At 35.9% G+C, this 18,095-nt stretch overlaps 1 protein-coding gene across 3 annotated transcripts; it reads right to left on the bottom strand.

The window, feature by feature from the left end:
• Positions 1 to 2,188: 2,188 nt before the first annotated feature.
• LOC122310488 (probable LRR receptor-like serine/threonine-protein kinase At1g67720) lies at positions 2,189 to 8,114 on the bottom strand. Of its 3 annotated transcripts, none has more exons than XM_043124372.1 (15): positions 7,367 to 8,101; positions 6,604 to 7,141; positions 5,977 to 6,488; positions 5,675 to 5,804; positions 4,964 to 5,035; positions 4,813 to 4,881; positions 4,642 to 4,713; positions 4,393 to 4,461; positions 4,062 to 4,234; positions 3,721 to 3,974; positions 3,477 to 3,603; positions 3,303 to 3,368; positions 3,036 to 3,222; positions 2,811 to 2,943; positions 2,189 to 2,722 (listed from the first exon to the last, which is right to left on the bottom strand). In XM_043124372.1, the coding sequence occupies exons 1-15, from the start codon at positions 7,434 to 7,436 to the stop codon at positions 2,396 to 2,398; spliced, it is 2,799 nt and encodes a 932-aa protein (XP_042980306.1). In that variant the 5' UTR covers positions 7,437 to 8,101; the 3' UTR covers positions 2,189 to 2,395. The 3 variants fall into 3 exon arrangements, 2 of the variants coding, with proteins under 2 accessions (XP_042980306.1, XP_042980309.1); XM_043124375.1 differs by having other exon boundaries at positions 7,569 to 8,099; XR_006242624.1 differs by lacking the exon at positions 2,189 to 2,722 and having other exon boundaries at positions 2,828 to 2,943; positions 3,036 to 3,232; positions 7,367 to 8,114.
• Between the last annotated feature and the right edge of the window lie 9,981 nt (positions 8,115 to 18,095).

The raw sequence follows: 18,095 nt of genomic DNA, 5'->3' as shown, positions 1-18,095 counted from the left end.
CATCATTAATCTTGCTTTTGTAGTTGGTTTTCTTTCCTTTTAATATTTTCAATTTGCTCTTTCTATATTTCTTTGCTTATAATTAATTAATTAATTAATACGACATTATTTTAATAATATTCGATCAAAATGTCAAATGTTACTAATTATTATAACACTAATAAATTAGAGATTTATAAATAATGTTGGTTTTAGTGTAATGTAAATGACTCTTTTGTACAATCAATGAACCCTGCTTTTTCAAAGGCTTCCATTTAAAGCTGTAATTAGCTATATATACCTAATTCAAGTATTGTTTAGGTGACAGATAGGTAGTTGATAAGAGGAAATCCCTTAAATTGGGGTGAAATCGAGTGTGTGCAATTTTATTTTATTATAAACTATATCTTACTTGTACAAGTTATATTATTGTTTTATTTTTTATTTTTTATAAAAAAAAAAATTATATGAGTCAAATACAACATAAAATAGCCACATTGCAATAACTAATAATACACGAGACTTAATAAAATCAGACACTGGTGTCACCATTGAACTGTATTTTCCACCCAGTTGGCATGACGAGCAAGCAAATAAGCAGCTTCATTACCATGTCGACCAACCTTAATAATCTCATAATCCTAAGATATTCTAACCAACATCTGAATTTCCAAAATCAAATGATCCAATGAAATGAGATTTGTTCCATTAGAATTTATAGTTTCAATAATTGATGTAAAGCACCTTCCACAATATTATTGTTTTCTAAGTGCATGTTAAAGATGTCAATTGATCAAGAGTTAACACGTTACATTTAAATTCCATATCTATCACCTAATTATAAAAAAACATAAAAAATAGTTTTTAGAGGCCAATAATTATTAGATTAAAGAATAATAAATAGTTAAAATAAAAGAAATAAAATATTAGTAAAAATAAATTATAAAAATAAGAAAAAAAGGTAAAACAGGATTGACCTTCCACTCACTTATAAATGAGAATTAAGAGACAGATTATATAGCCTATATAGTTAATGAATAATAATAGATACAATCATAGGTTATACAAGTGCCAGCATTACTTTTTTAAAAAAAGAATTCACCATTAACAACTTAAATTTTATAGTGAACTCTATTATTTTTTATAGTTATTCCATTTGTCTATAATCTAAATTAATAACTAAATAATGCTGGTAGGGTAGTACAACTATATCCAACTAAAACTAGTTCATGGTCGCTGAAGGGAAGGGTTGGGCCATCCAAAACATAGAAACCAGAGTTGGGTACAGCTCTACACCACTAGTCTACTGCTGGACCACAAGCCTAGCCTCATCACACCTACCCCAATTGAATTGACGAGGCAATCCAGAAAGACCTTAACAACCGTGAAGAAGGGGTGAAAATACGTATAATCCTCTCCACGTCCTTGTTTTCCACTTAAAAAAGAAAAAATCACATATAAAAATTATCAAAAATATAAAATATCCCACTTAAATAATAATAAAAAAAGAAAAATATAATAATTTAGATCCTATTTAGATATTGAGTTAAATTCTTTATAAAAAATAATAAGTTAAAATGATAAAATGAATTTTGTTAAGTCCACCTAAAATGAGTTTAGATGTATTTTAACGTTAAGATAAGTTTAGATATATAGAAGGAAAAATTTAATTACAAACACAATTACACATTAATATGTACACCAATCTAATGAGATTGGTTAAAAAGTAGATTTGATTGAAAACAATGCTAATTTAAAAATATAAATGAATCGGTATTGATACACAGATTAGTAAGCGATTTTGTTTGTACGTAACAAAACTATTTATAGAAAATTAAAAAAGATTGTACGTATCGCGTATAAAGAGGTGTTGAGTTGAAAAATATTGTAAGTTTTATGTGTAAAGAGGTTTTGAATTAAGATGAGTTTAGTAATTTGAGAATTAAATGTTTAAATATTAAGATCTCAACTCAGTCCAACTTCCAAACAGGGCTTAGATTATTTGGTTTTTTATATATTTTTTTTATTTCATAAACAAGGGAACAATGGATTTATAAAATTTATTATATTTTTTTCTGACCAAGGTTATTTTGACGCACCATATACAGAGTTTTTGGTCCTTCTCTGTAATCAAGTCAAATTTTACAAGATTTTCCATCACTAACATGCATGGAAACATCAGGGAATAAGGAAAGAGAATACCAAGATGTTCATCCAAAACCCTTGATACATCAAATCACTTAAAACCTTTGATACATAATTCTATGAGGGCAAAAGGATTACAGTTTGATAAGAGATGATGAAGAACAAAACCGTGTCGTCAATCTAGGCAGAAGCAAAATCATTTGTTAAAGATGATATATAGATTACATGTTACACTGATTGTATAGTCTTGAGGTGGGGTGCTGCTGCAAGATTACCTTGCTGATGGAACGAGGCAATCCTTTGATAAGTCGGGGCTCTCGATCTCAAGAAAACTTGTCAGCAAAGTTTTTCTTGAAGTTTGTGCCTTGGAATTACCTGGTGACACGATCTTTTGGTTGCCTTCAGTCCCCTTCTCAATCTTGATAGCATCCTGTATGGCCAAAATGATTTCCTGCATCCTTGGCCTGGAAGCCCCGTGTTGTTCAACACACTGGATAGCAACTTCAGCAATCCTCCAAACGGACTCGATCTTGACGTTTCCTACCAGGAAAGGGTCTATGACACTAATAATATCCCCCTTGCGAATCAAAGACCTCGCCTGCAAAACAACAGGTTTGTTTACTATCATTTAGAGCAAAATTTTGAGTGACAACTCTAAAATGAAGGATATTTTGCAAATTGCATACCCAGTGAACAATGTTTATTTCAGGGCCAAATTCTTCTGGGGAAATAGGCTTTCTTCCAGAGATCAATTCCAAGAGAACCACCCCAAAACTGTAAACATCACTCTTTTCAGTCAATTGCTGATTTGCGTAGTACCTGGAAGAGAGAATATATGCATTATTAGATAAGATCATTCAGTAGGAAACATGTAATTGATTATGAATGCATTCTAAGTATTTATGGCTTACTCAGGATCCAGGTAGCCTACTGTTCCTCGTGCCACACTTGATATATGGGTTAAATCTTCTTCAGCTTGCCTTGAAAGTCCGAAATCTGACACTTTTGCTCTCATATTGATGTCTAGGAGAATATTGCTTGTTTTTACATCTCGGTGAATGATACTTGGATTGCATCCAGTGTGCAAGTACTCGAGACCTACAAACATCTGAACTTGTTTTTTTACTGTAAACTTGAAATGAAATGTGCATGAACTAGCAGTAAGTTTCATATCAAACCTTTAGCCGCATCTTCTGCTATATAAAGACGAGCAAGCCAGTCTAAACGATTCTGGTTGGCAGAATCTGTCAACAAATTTAGAATATTTTTAACACATCATTTAAGCAGCAGCTGAGAAGAAAGATAGATGAATAGAAAGAAAATTTCTATGAAGCATGAGTACAAGAGGTGACCATGTATGCGATCCCGCAAGGTTCCATTGTGCATATACTCATATACCAAAATACATTGATGTTCTTCTTCACAGTATCCAATTAATGGAACCAAATTTCTATGATGAATTCTTGACAAGAGGGCTACCTGCAAGTATGTTGCCTTGTAAATGAACTTGTATTCATGAAAACTTCTGCAATCATCATTTGATAGTACATCCAAAGGTATAATTGTTGGAACTATTTATCTATTATCTGACACTACCTCAGTCACAAATTGCTGGTTTCCATGGCTGGTCAGATCTGTCATGATCTTAACTGCCACCTCTTTTCCGTCTTTCATTTTCCCATAAAAGACAGATCCAAAGCTTCCTCTGCCAATTTTCTTTGAAAAGTTTTGGGTAGCTTCTTCTAGTTCAGAGAGTGCAATATAGTAAGTTATGCCATCCTCCATTAAATGCGCTCCACGGGCAATTGAATATGTGGCTGAAGGTTTGGTGCTGCTACGCTTAGAATCACCTGATGAACACAAAACAAATGCTGAACTAAGGAAATCTGCACATCCTCACATGGACAATACAAGATGGAATTTACAAGCATACAAACCTTTTGCATCGCTTTCCTCTTGATACATCTTTCTTCGAAAAATTCGCATAAATAATAAACTTCCTAAGAAGAGAACTGACAGAATTACAAGCACTCCAATCGAAATTCCAAGTATCAGCTTAAAATTCTTCCTGTTCTGTGCGCCTTTACGTAGTTTGGGATTATCTCCATACCTGCAAGAGAAAGTTGTGCAGCTATTAATAAATTCCCTGCGCTTGCTTATTTGGGACCCTCGATTTTAAAATATCCCCATTGGTACTTTCTTTCAGAGTTTCAAATACTCTTAGTTTTCTTTTCCACAATTGACGGCCAAACATAGAAGCATACTTACTGAAAATTGACTCTCCCACTTAACAGTCCTCGTGGTATTTCCCCGGTAAAAGAGTTGTTTTGTATGTACCTAGCATATAGAGATTTCAAAAGTTAATGCAAAATGCACATTTATTTGGGAAATCTTGCTGGTACTAAATCATGGCAGGTTAAAGCCATTTCCTGAAAATGATCCCCAGAGACTGAAGTGAATTGTGAATGTTTCTAGCTCAATAGCAGAACGTTAAAGAAGAACCATATTGCTACATACACTTCTTGTAAGTTTGGCAAGCTGCCAAGGGAAGAAGGTAATGGACCACTCAATTCGTTGTTCTCAAGATGCCTGCATATTCACCAATAATAAAATAGGAAAAAATGCCTGAGATAAATGGGGTGTGATCATTTTAAATTTGTATAATTAAAGTTTGAACTGAAGGCTTACAGAATCTTTAAATTGATAAGATTACTTATGTCAGGGAGTGGACCTGTGAGGGAATTGCCATCCAACCACCTAAGAAAAAGAGAGCGGTCAAAGCAGAAGAAATCAACTGTTCAAGTAGAGCAAGTTCATTGTAAAGCAGATTTGCACTTACAACTCTGTCAAGGCCTCCATGTTGTTGAGCCCTGATGGGATTTCACCCTTCACATTCTTTCTTGATACGTGGCTGTACAACATGTGAGAGATTCCCTCCATAATTCAGCTCTTTAAATAATTCGCAATGTTTACTGTTTATATGTAACTTAGCTTTGCCACACAAAGCCTTAACGCTTTTTTTCATCTATCAAAATGGTTTACATGGATTCATCTATTGCACTGCCATTACAAGTTTGCCCGGTAATTAACATCTTCCATTAATACCTAAAACAAGTGACTTTTTTGGATGCATCAGTTGGCAACTGAGTTATCGTTGCTGTTTGTTCAGAGGTGAGTTAGTTGTCTGATCCTGGTGGCTAATTCAGATCAGCACTTCTGGTATCATGGAGAGCACTTGCTGTAAAGTACGAATTACTGATATGACAGTTCTGGTGCTGGAAATAAAGTTGGTAGCCACCAGCCCAAGGCTTCTCTCTTGCCTTGTATAAGTCATTCTTTCAGATGTTTTGGGTTGTTGGATACAGCATTAAGTACATGGTTGGTAAAATGGATTAATGACATTGTACTGATGAAAATATAGATCCAGAGTGTTGCTGTTAGAATTCCATTGAAGATACTTGGATTTTCGTATTGTATAGCATATATGGACTGATCACAGCATACTAAATATTGAATCCGAATTGTCAGTAAGAAAGTACGGAGAATTTACATTTTTGTAATTCTCGGTGGAGGGGTTGAGCTACAGGTTACCCATTCCCACTGAGTTGGGACACAAGGATCACCTTCATTTGTCCAAATGCTTTCAGAAGACATGTTGCGAAGGGCATTGACAACACTCACTACCAATTGGAAATAAAAAAAACACAAATAATGATCAGCTCATTTTGGTCATATTGTAAGTCACTCACGATACTACCAGATTACAGCTACATAGTGCTAACTGCTAAAAGTTCATAATGTAATGGTTAGAAAGATTTCTTGCAACAAAGTAAACTGAGATCAGGGACTTACAGTCGTGTCCGTCAGTCTTTGAATCAATCTTTACGTATTTACTAATTTCCATTGCATTAAGAAGCGGTCCTCGAGTTGAATCCCCGGTCTTAAGGAAGGCAAATGACAGAACAAAATCAAGAGTCACATTCATGTAGCTGGGTTCATAAAGAGTATAGCTCCCATTGGCATTCTCAGCAATATTTACCACTGCATTGCTATAGTCTTGGGTGTAAGGCTGCATCAATTTAAACTTCCGAGTTTCATTGGCACCTAAGTCTTCAATTTCAGCGAAGTATGCATAAGCTCGAGCATTGCCAGGGAAATCGTCTAAATTCAATCTATAGCTGAGCTTCCCTTGGGTGCCAACAACAGCTGTTTGCATCAATTTTTCAGGCGGGTACTCTCTTGTTCTTATGTTTACATTCTTCGATGTACTTATTCTCTCTGTGCCCGGGGCCACACCCACAAGAAAGTTTTGCCTTTTAACCAGATCGGACTCCCAAATTCTGTCATAGGGATCATCTGGGTACCTGAGAAAAAGGAAAGCAAATTGTTTTTGCACAAAAACTAGTTGATGAAAAGTTATAATTTAGTTTAGTTGTTCCTGAAACTTCAAAAGTTAATGAGCACTTCAAGGGAGCTTACCTAAGGGGATCTTCACTTGGGGCCCCAAAGTTCAATCTAGCTGCAACTTCCAAGAAGAAATTGTCTTCGAAATCAGTGGCATACATTGAAAGGTTAAAGGGACGCAGCTCAAGTGTAGATATGAATGGAGAACCAGTTGTTGCACAGCATATGCACACATTTATGGAATCAGAGGGTGCCCTGATGACAGCTTCCTTCACATATATTCTTGAAGCATCCAAAATCGATACAGTTGACCACTTGGTCGTGTCCAAGAATAACTTAAACTGGGGATATGGTTCTTCATTTTCCGGGCTGCCATACTGAAATGTTGCACGAACTAGATACCGCCTTCTTTCTTGGGTGATTAAAGTGTAGCAGTACTTCTTGCCGTCTATGGGAAACTCTCGCCGCCTTCGATACTGTACTAGGTTTCCTCTTGGATTTTCTACTACTGCTGATTTTCCACCGCTCATGAATCCCATGTCTGATGTCCATGGCAATCCAGTACTACGGTCAGTGTAATTACTTGTGCCTCCACAGTCTAGACTGACGAATTCTGCAGAGTTGAATCAGTTTTGCACAGATTTAGATCCTGTCATGGCCAAGCTCATAACAAAGTTACAGATTCTAGACTAATCATAATTACTAACCGTGATTCATTCAATTTACATGAAATACATTAAAAAGTCCCATTTCAGAAATTTGTGACAGTCACTACGTTAAATTAGAAGAAAACTTTTTCAACATTCAGTACTTTAGTTTTGGTTAAGGAAGAACATACCTTCAACTTGGCACACAGCAGGTGATAGAACTAAAGGAAATATAACCAGGAAATAAGGAAATGAACCCATTGAAGAAGATCAGGGAAGACAACCCAATCCCTTTGATATTTTCTTCTTCTTTCCCTAAAATCTCAGTGACCGACTACAATCAAAACCACTGTTTGTTGAGTTAAACCTCTCGACCATCTTTCTTCCACTTACCTTTTACTTTAGTGATTGATGATCAACTTCCTCATTGTTCATTCACGCTTATCTTTCTTTGAATTTGGAATCTTCTTTTCCCAAGGAAAAAAAAAATAAAGAGTTTTCAACCTATTTATGTCAGTTTCACCTTTTGGAAAAGACTATGACACAAACTCTAGCTAAAAAGTGGAGGCAAATCAATTTTGAAGTTATTCGTTACTCTTTCTTGGCTATATTTTTAACATTTATAAATATGAGGAACGGCATGCTTCTGAAAAAATATAATCTCATAGGCCGTGCATGCAGATTCATAATTTTTTTATGCTCATGATAATCAAATATGCAGAAAAAATACAGTTTTTACCATCAGAAATCTGCAGAAAACACATGCACGCACAGAAATGACATTAAATATTTAGGTGGTGGAATCAGAACGTAAAAAAGCAATATGTGATATGAATACAGAATGGACAAGGACGAGAAAGAGAACCTAGGCCATGCAAAAAGTATCTCTAAATAAGAAAAAGAAATAGCATTATGAGAATGGAGTCATTTATAAAATGCTTTGCTTTGATTTCCTCTCTGCTTTTGCTTACGACAAAATCTTTTTTTTCTAGTCCCTTTGGACCAACTTGTCTTCAACTTTAAAGCCGAGAAATGTACAGATGATGCCACTTTATAGCTGGACTCAGTACAGGTTGGTCCCCAGTCCCCATCTAACTCTCCCTGCATGCATAACCCAATTCAATTATGTTATTGTACGTTCACCATCATCCATTTAACAATATCATTTTCCTTTTAATTTTCCAATCCCCTTTAAGATTGCCAGATTACAAGAAAATAAAACAGCATTCTTTTTATCGTTTAGCCCCAAAATGAGACAAGAAAAGATGAGTGGAGTTTCATAGTGCAATAATTTTTTGCAATCATGCAATATTACTTCAAGCTGGGGAGTACAATCGTGATAAGTGAATCTAGTTCATGTTATTCTGAAAAGAGATTTGGTCTTTGTTGATCTAAAAAAAAAAAAGAAAAAAGCAAAATCAACTCAGTGGTCAAGCCACATGATGGCCCCTCAAAATAGAGATACAAAGGCAATATTGGCAGCCCCAGTCAAATAGACAGGTGATGTTGGGGGGCATATTTGAAGCCCAACGTTTGTCTAGCTTAAGATCCAAAAGAGTAATCAAAGGGCAGAGTTTTCCTCCATTTGAAAATTTGACCATGCGTTTCTTGAACACGTGGCATGCATATATTCTTTTAAAGAAAATATATGTCAATTTTTTAGATTTTGTTTTAAAATACGTGCTTGAGTATACTCCAAAAAAGAAAAACTCTCATCTCTCTATAATTTCAAAAAAAGAAATCATTTAGATCTCTTGATCTTAAAATATAGAATTTTTTCAAAAACTCTAGTAGCTTCTTAAGTGACGTAAAAATGCAAACAATAAAGTGACATAGACTGTAAGACGAGCAAAGACCCGGCCTAATGGAAATTTCGTTCCTTGAGGTAATTTGAATTAACCTTATTTAATATTGATATTAGAGCCAAGTTGCTTGTTTTCGCTCATATGAATATGCTTATATGTTATTTGACGCTTTGGAATAAGTGTAAAAACATGAAATTAATGATATACCATGATTGTTTGTGTTTCGAATTTTTCATTATAGGCTATGATATGACATGTTTAAGGTTGAATTATTTACATGAAAACATTCCTTATAATGTCAAAAACGTGTCTTTTAAATTTAGTGAAATTTCGTTGCATATAGAAGAAGAAATCCAAAACCCTAGTTTTATACTTCATGTTTGGATCGTGACTTTAAGCCAAGTTTTTATCAAAGGAAAACTAGGGTTTTCTTTTATTATCACACATGGCAGCTAGATTTCCTAAATTGTTGTATTGTGCCAGAGCAAAATTTCAAATAGATTAGGATTTATTTTCTAATCTTATCTAGTATTTGAATTAGACTTGTACATATTTAGATGAGATAGGTAAGATTAGTTTAGATAAGATAAGATGTAGTTTGTTGAGATTCAAATTGAATCCTCAATCTTATCTTTGTAATTATCTTTATAATTATTTTTCTATATAATGAAAGGCAAGCACCTCAGAAGAGGTATTCGGTAAAAATTTGTCATGGTATCAGAGCTTGCTCTAATTTTCTAGTTTTGTTCTTGATCGGCCAATCCTAAATTTCTTTAGGGTTTATATTTTTTGGTCGTTCTGAGGTTCAGCTTGCCTCTTGAGGTTCTTGAATTCTTGTGTTCCCTTGGCTGCTTCTTGCCTCTAGCATTCTCGGTTTTCTTGGATCCTATGTTCACAACAACAATTTTTCTTCTTGATTTCTTTCTCCTATTCTGTGCTTGGTTTGTTTTCATGGCATTTGAGAGATATGATTCCTTGTGCATTCAGTTCACTGGTAAAAATTATTCTGCTTGGGCATTCCATTTTTAACTTCTTGTCAAGGGTATAAAACTCTGGAATCATGTCGATGGGACTGTTTCAGCCCCTAATAGTGCAAAGGAGATGTCTATATGGGAGAGTAAGGATGCTAAGATCATGTATTGGATCCTCGGTTCTATCGAGCCTCATATCATCTTGAATCTGCGACCTTACAAAACCTCCAAGGCTATGTGGGAGTATTTGAAAAGAATCAACACTTAGAATAATTTAGCTTGAAGGTTTCAATTGGAATATGAGATGGCTAATTTTTCTCAATATGGCTTATTAGTAGAGGAGTTCTATTCTGGGTTTTCAAATTTGTGGGTCGAATACACTGACATTGTGTATTCTTCTGTCTCTGCCTCTAGTCTCTCTCATGTGTAAAGTGTGCAGGAAACTATTAGGAGGTGTAACAGCCCGCTAGAAATTCAATTATAAAATTTCTATTGACTTTAGGAACCTCGCGAAGATTCTATAAGTTTTCACGAATCCATTAATCATATAAGTTTTAGTCTAACTACATAGTTAATGTTATTTTTTACTATGGTATCAGAAGTATGTTTTTGATTATTGAAGATAATTAGAAGTGTCAAAATGTATTATGGTTTGTGCTATTAGACTCGGAGGGTTATTTAAGGTCTTATGGCGCAATAACACTTTTTCATAATTTCGGGCGAAACGTCTGTTCAAAACTGTAGATATTATTGGATAAAAATATCTTGAGCTAATTTTTGTGGATATTATTGGATAAAAATATCTTAAGCTAATTTTGTGGATATTATTAGATAAAAATATTTTAAACAAATTTCGTAGATATTATTAGGTAAAAATATCTTGAGCTGATTTTTATAGATATTATTAAATAAAAATATCTTAAGCTGATTTTTTGGATAGAAATATCTTGAGCTGATTTTTATAGATATTTTTGAGTAGGAGAAACCTACACTCAACTCTCACTCCAGCCTCATCCTCTTCTATATCTCTTTCATGAGTATCTCCAGTCACCTTCCAACGAAATTATCTCATTTATACTTTCCATTAAAAGAATATCAAACACACTTTCTCGGACAGTTTTTAGGAGTTCTTTTGCACACCCATTTCGAAGCTTTTGTAAGTATTTTATTATATAGTCTCCTTCATATACGTTGTTCCTTTTTTAGTCTAATTTACGTGGATATCTTATTTATCCCATTTGAAAATCATTTGGTTAGTCAAATATTGTGTAAACTATAGAAAGGTCATTCTGAGAGATAAACTGGAGAATATGTTATAGTTTGGAATTTTTGACCAAGCTAATGGATAGATATTGGTCCGAAATTTTTATGGAGTATTGTTAACAAGTGTATATGATTATTGGCTGAGGAGTTTTACATGATTAAAGGTTTTGATGAAATATTTTCTTAGATTTAGAAACTTAGAAACTGGAAGAGGAAAAATAGTTTCTGTTTTGAAAAAGTTTAACTCTTTGGTGGTCTAAACCTATTCCAATGACTTTGATAATTTTATTGGAGGATCCTAAGCATCTTATATACATGTTATATTATTATTTTGAAGATATTTGATGTTATTTTCAAAGATATGAAATTTTATGCAAAGAGATATTCAAATAAGCCAAAGTGTGGATGCTCTTGGCTAAATTTATGTTTTGGTTAATTTTTAACCATGTGATCTTAAATTAGAAGCTTATAAATGTTTTAGAACATATTTTTAAACCATGTGATGGTTTGGTTTGAAGATCACATCTTTACAAGTCATAGATCAAAAGGTTAATTAAAATAAGTTAGAAACAAAAATCAATGGAAATAGCATATGAGAATTTCGGCCCTATGGAGTTTTAATAGTTGTGATTAGTTTTAAATTTTTCTAAATTGATATTTGAGTTGAGGATAAAATTTACATGAAGCATGTAAATTTTGGTGACTTTTGGAATTAGTATACAAAATCCTTAAGTTATGGGTTAAACGGTCATTTTCCTACATGTCGAGAGTAAAATGGAAATTTTACTCTTTAAGTTAGTATTTTCCATATTTCAAATTATTAGTGATTTAGTGCTAACTTTTAGAATCACTAATTATAGTTTCTCGTGATCGCGCTTAAGGTTTTATAAGAAACGCGGAGATCGAGGTAAGTTAGCTTTTAACTTACTAGCAGTCTACTGTGTATGTGTGCTAAGTAAAGGAACTACAATGTATGTATGTGTATTATCATATATGTCATGCCATGCCAAGTTATCACGTAATTGTCTATTATACAGAATTTATTCTGTCATCAATTTTTATCTGTTACATAATATATTCTGTCATGTATTACTGTACATTACAAGTACGTCATGCTAAGTATGCCATCTATTACATGTATATCAAGTCATGTAATATTCACTATTGCAAGTATGTTATGTTAAATATATTGTCTATTATATGTTATGCCATGTTAGGAAATGTTTCTATCTCAAGTTGGTAATGTATTTCAAGTTATGTTTAAATCACGTTATGTTACGTCAGGACTTCAGTCCTTTCGTATTTCAGTCACGTTTCATCTTGAGTACATTCAGTTTCGTGGGGTCCACAATATCTGTGGCACACGAAGTATGGGGTCACAGCAATTGTGACGCATACACTACGTGAGACACAGCAATTGTGATGTGTAAAATACATGGAGCCACAACAACTGTGGAGTATGTATTTACACGTAGAGTACATGGGGCCATAACAATTGTGGAGTATGTATTTAACTGCATTGTGATGTGTAGAATACATGGGGCCACAACAACTGTGGAGTATGTATTTTTCATGTTAAGTCAAGTTTGTGTAGAATACATGGGGCCATAACAACTGTAGAGTATGTATTTATACGTAGAATACATGGAGCCACAACAACTGTGGAGTATGTATTTTTCATGTTAAGTCAAGTTTGTGTAGAATACAAGGGGCCACAACAACTGTGGAGTATGTATTTTTCATGTTAAGTCAAGTTTCAGAACAAGTTCATGATAAGTCAAGTTTCATATCACGTTCATGTTAAGTCAAGTTTCAGAACAAGTTCATGATAAGTTAAGTTTCATATTATGTTCATGTTAATTCAAGTTTCAGAGCAAGTTCATGCTAAGTCAAGTTTCAGATCAAGTTCATGTCAAGTCAAGTTCAGTTCATGTTTCAATTTAAGTTATGTCAATTATGCTATGTTGTACGCCAAGTTATGCTTTAATTACTTATGAATTTGATTATGCATTTATGCTTTACTGTCATCCATGCATCATTAGTTTATGTGGAAGTTTTTTGTTAACTTACTGAGATTTGTAATCAAATCTCATTTTGGTAGGCCCAACTACCATTCCCCCCGAATGGTAGATCTTGTTACAGGACCTGAAGGAGAATCAGGAGCTGATCAACTAGACACAGTTGACTAAGCGACGGTGCGACGTCAATGTTAATATAGTAGTTAATGTAAATTACTACTTGTACGATGGAGTTGCATCTCTAGTACTTTTTGGATCATAACCATTTTGGACTAGTGTTGTGATCTTAGTTGTTCAATGGGTCTTTATGTATGAAGTATGTTTTAAGCATTTGGGATATTTTCAATTTGGTGCATAGTATTGCTAAAGAAAAAAATTATCCGCTGCGAATATTGCATAATGTTAAATGCATATTAGGAACATTGCATCTTATATGTCATGAACGGGGGCAGGTAACCTTGTGTTGCATGTCTCGACGCTTCAAATGTCCGTTCGATCCCAAACGGAAATTTGGGAGCGTCACAGGAGGGATCGGTTCCTTATGAATCTATTTGTTCTCAGTTAATGAATAGAGATCTAGTTCCTTCTCTTGATATTTGTTTGAGAGATTTGCTTGAACAAAGGTTACTTACTTAGAGTACAATAGAACAACAACTTGCATCTCCTGCTCAAGTGGCATTTGTAGCACAAGGAAAATCCAAGGGACGAGACTATAGCACTTCATAATGAATTTAGTGACATTGCCACCCAGTGTCCAAAGAAATTTTGTAACAATTGAAAAAAATTTGGACGCATTATCAAGGACTGCCCAATCCGACCTCTTCGGAAGCAAGAGAGTGCCTATTCCACCTCTGTAGAAGTCTAGGGTGCACCATCTTCTCCAGTTTCTGCTGCTGCTACTTATGATTCAGCCTTTGCCAGTTCCAACTCTACTTCTCTTACTCTTGATATGGTACAACAAATGATAGATATCTTTGGTAAAACAAAGTCATTCCCTAGTTCTTGGCTAATAGATTTTGGTGCCTCAAATCATATGACCAATGATTCCACATTGTTATGCAATCTTCAGCCTTATGTTGGTCCTCTCAAAATCCACACGGTAGATGGTAATACCAATTTTTGCGTGGGTGATGTGTCCCTTGCCATTCGAAATGTTTTGGTTTCTCCTACCCTCTCCACAAGTTTACTTTCTGTTGGACAGCTTGTTGAAAATATTTGTAACGTCTTTTTTTCATCTTCTAGTTGTGTTGTACATGATCGAGTGTTCGGGAAGATGATCGCCAGGAGTCCTAAGGAGGTTGGCTATTTCTAATAAATCCTAGTTCAGCTTCTATTGAGTCTAGTTTTTTTGTTTCTTATCATGCTGTCAATGTAAGTACTAGGGACTGACATCGATGCTTAAGTCATCCCAATCCTAATTTAATACAAACGTTGTTTAAATTTGGTGCTATTGAAAATAAAAATTCTGTTTCAGCAGAAATGATTTCTTTTAATTGTATCTCTTGCAAACTTGCCAAAAGCAAACTGTTACCGTTCCCACAATCTGGTTCTCATGCTACTCGGGTGCTTGATATAATCCATAGCAATGTTTGGCGTATATCTCCTATTATATCACAAGCTCACTACAAGTATTTTATTACTTTTAGTAATGATTACAGTAGATTTACTTGGATCTATTTCCTCTGTACTAAAAGTGAAGTATTTTTTGTTTTCAAGGCCATTCTTGCACTTATTCAGACATAATTTGCTTCTTCTATCAAGATCTTATGATCTAATTCAGGAGGTGAATATATGTCTCATGAATTTTAGAATATATATATTTTTTAATAAAAGTATCATTTCTCATCGTTCTTGCGCATCTAGACTAAAACAAAATGGGGTAGCTAAGCGTAAGAATCGTCATCTCCTTGATATGGTTCGGGCTTTTCTTATTAACTCATCAGCTTCATCTCATTTTTGGTGTGAAGCATTAGCTATTGCAATCCATTTAATTAATAGGTTGCCCACACCAGTTTTACATAATGTTTCTTCCTATTTCATACTATTTGATCACACTCCTAGCTATTCTAATTTGCATACCTTTGGTTGTATGTGTTCATTCATCTTCCACCACATGAAAGACATGAATTGACTACTCAATCTGTTAAGTGTACCTTTCTTGAATATAGTTCCAATCAAAAAGGATTTCTTTGATATGATCCTAATGCATGAAGAATTCAAATTTTCAGGAATGTTTTGTTTTTTGAAAATCAGAAATTTTTCCTCTCTCTTGTGGATCTTATCCCACCTTGTTTTTCAATTCTCCATAATGAGCTCGAACTCGAGCCCTCCCATACGCCTATTCCTAATACCACTTATGCTCCCATCGCTCAGTTTAAACTTGGTTTTGTCTATACTTGACGTCATAGCACTCCTTTGGCCAAGTCTCCTATGGCTTCTCAAGATTCTCCTCCTTCAACACCTAATCCAACACCCACCATAGTTACGGTTGCTCCTGTTCCTAAGAGATCTATCCGTGTCTCTCACCCACCAACTCGGTATGGTTTTTCTTCCCCTACTTCTATGACTGCTACATTATCTTTCATTACTATCCCTTTTGGTTATAAATAGGCTATGGAACATGAGTGCTGGCAGCAAGCGATGCAGATAAAACTTGATGCACTTGTGGCTAATCTGACCTAGGATGTGGTAAAATATCCTCCTTTGGTCAAACTAATTGGTAGTAAATGGGTATACTCCATAAAGCTTCATTCAAATGGCTCATTGGAACGATACAAAGCTAGACTGGTTGCTTTGAGGAATTGCCAAGAGTATGACATAGATTGTGACGCCCCCAAATCCCCACCCACGGACACGGGAAAATCGAGACGTCCGGATGGTGACAACCCGGGTCACCACCCTAACGACGGGTGCCAAGTGTGTGCAAAGGCAACATATGTGCACGAAGAAACACGCAACAGATAACGAAAGTCATATAACTAAGTACCAGAATTTTTCTTAACGTATTACAAGCTGTTCAAAACATACATAAAATATTACAAAACACTAACATAGTTTTAAACCAAAAACAAAGCATAACATCAGCAACCCGGCGGAACCGCATCCTCGGGCTTAGCCTCCTTCTCCTCATCCTCAAAACCTGCACCAAAAGCTACGGAACCAAAAATGGTACCGCAGGTAAGTAAAACCCAAACACCACCAGATAAAAAGACATAGAACTCAAACAAAATGCATGAAGCATTCCCAATGCACGAATCCCAAAAAACATAATTTTTCCACACACGCCAAAAATCCCATTTGGCCCAAAAACACATCATTTCCAAAAACCATGCCAAAATTCGCATTTGGCCTCTATAACCGTCTCAAACCAAAAACCATATTTATCCGTATGCACCATGACCTCCCCTAGGTGTCATCCGCACACCCTAGCTCTAGTGCTACACCGCAGAGTACCACTACGCATGTGACACCTAACGAGCGATGCCCAGTTCCACGCCCCGCGTGTTCGTAGCCAAGCATCCTCTAGCCCTCACCAGCGAAGAGCCACGGAGTCGGTGCGTAGGGCGATACCCGGTTCCGCGCTCGGCGCGTTCGTAGCCAAGCAACCCCTAGCCCTCACTCCCGTCGTCGCCCAGTGACAACTCAGGGGACATCACCCAGCTTATTCCACTCCCGAGTGACCAGAGGAGCTCCACCGAGATAATACCTCATCCCGGCTTGGGGTCGTGATACACACGCACCCGTAAGACCACTTACGCCAATAAACAGGCTTTTCACAGTTAAACAAAAACACACGTGCATGCACCATGTAATGCCATATCAATACACAAAAATAAACAACCAACATATATCAAATAAACAAGCAACTCCGTCCTCCATCCATCCGACCCTCGAACTCCTCGGACTCAGTCCGGAATCAACCAACCAGCAGATAAAATAATTGAATGAGCAATATATTTTTAAATCTGAAAATAGGGTTTGGAAAATACTTACAGCGCTATACGGTAATATTAGAAAACACTCGGTGTTGCAAACGGCGGAGAAAAAGCAACATTACAGTGAAAATTCACTGTGGCCGTGGGTTATGAAATACCCACTTTTGAACGGGGACAAACCAGGGCTTGGGATTGATAGGGAATGGTCTAGGGATGATTGTGAAGCTATTGGAAGTGGTGGTTGGCCGTGGGTGGAGGCGAAAACGCCGGAGAGAGGCCGGATTTCCCAAAAAGGAAAGCTAGCTCGTGGGAGTTGTTCCGGTGGTCGTTGGAGGCCGAAAATAGGTGGGTTAGGATGGCAAGGGACTGGTGATGAAGTGGTGAAGAAATGGTGGCCGGAGGTGGAGCGACGGCGGCGGATCGAGGCAAAAACCTTGTAGGTTTTAAGGGGGTTTTCCGGCCAAACGGCCGGCCGGATGGGGCTGGGAATTGGTGGTGAGGTGCGCCGGAGGGAGAGGAGTCGACAGGTGGGGGCGGTGAGTCGCACGGCGGTTGGACGGCGGCGGGTCGAGGGCAGAAGCAGCTCCGGCGTGGGTGAGGAGAGAGAGAGAGAGAGTCAACGCTCGGGACGGGGAAGAAGAAAAAGAAAGGAAGAAGAAAAGAAAAAAAAAGAAAAAGAAAGAAGAAGAAAAGAAAAAAAAGAAAAAAAGAAAAAGGAAAAAGGAAAAAGGAAAAAGATGCAAAAAGAAATGAGGTACAATCCTCACTCCGGGAAAACGAAACAAATCCGCCGAAACGAGATTAAAAACCGTAAACAACTAAAAGAAATAAAACACAACATCAATTAAATTAAAAAAAACCAATTTTAAAACGCAATAAATTAAAATAAATAAACTAATATATTAATTAAAATAAAAACAACCATTTC

The sequence above is a fragment of the Carya illinoinensis genome, chromosome 5 (genome assembly GCF_018687715.1).
Source record: "Carya illinoinensis cultivar Pawnee chromosome 5, C.illinoinensisPawnee_v1, whole genome shotgun sequence".
Classification (NCBI taxonomy): domain Eukaryota; kingdom Viridiplantae; phylum Streptophyta; class Magnoliopsida; order Fagales; family Juglandaceae; genus Carya; species Carya illinoinensis.
This window is presented reverse-complemented; position numbering and strand designations above follow the sequence as displayed.

Bases quoted from the DNA above. Each gene is read 5' to 3' on its own strand.
- LOC122310488 (XM_043124372.1), bottom strand. From the start codon at position 7,436: ATGGGTTCATTTCCTTATTTCCTGGTTATATTTCCTTTAGTTCTATCA. The intron at 3,604-3,720 runs GTAGTGTCAGAT...ACATACTTGCAG, and splicing joins ACCAGCAATTTGTGACTGAG to GTAGCCCTCTTGTCAAGAAT. The intron at 2,944-3,035 runs GTAAGCCATAAA...TCTCTCTTCCAG, and splicing joins GTAGGCTACCTGGATCCTGA to GTACTACGCAAATCAGCAAT.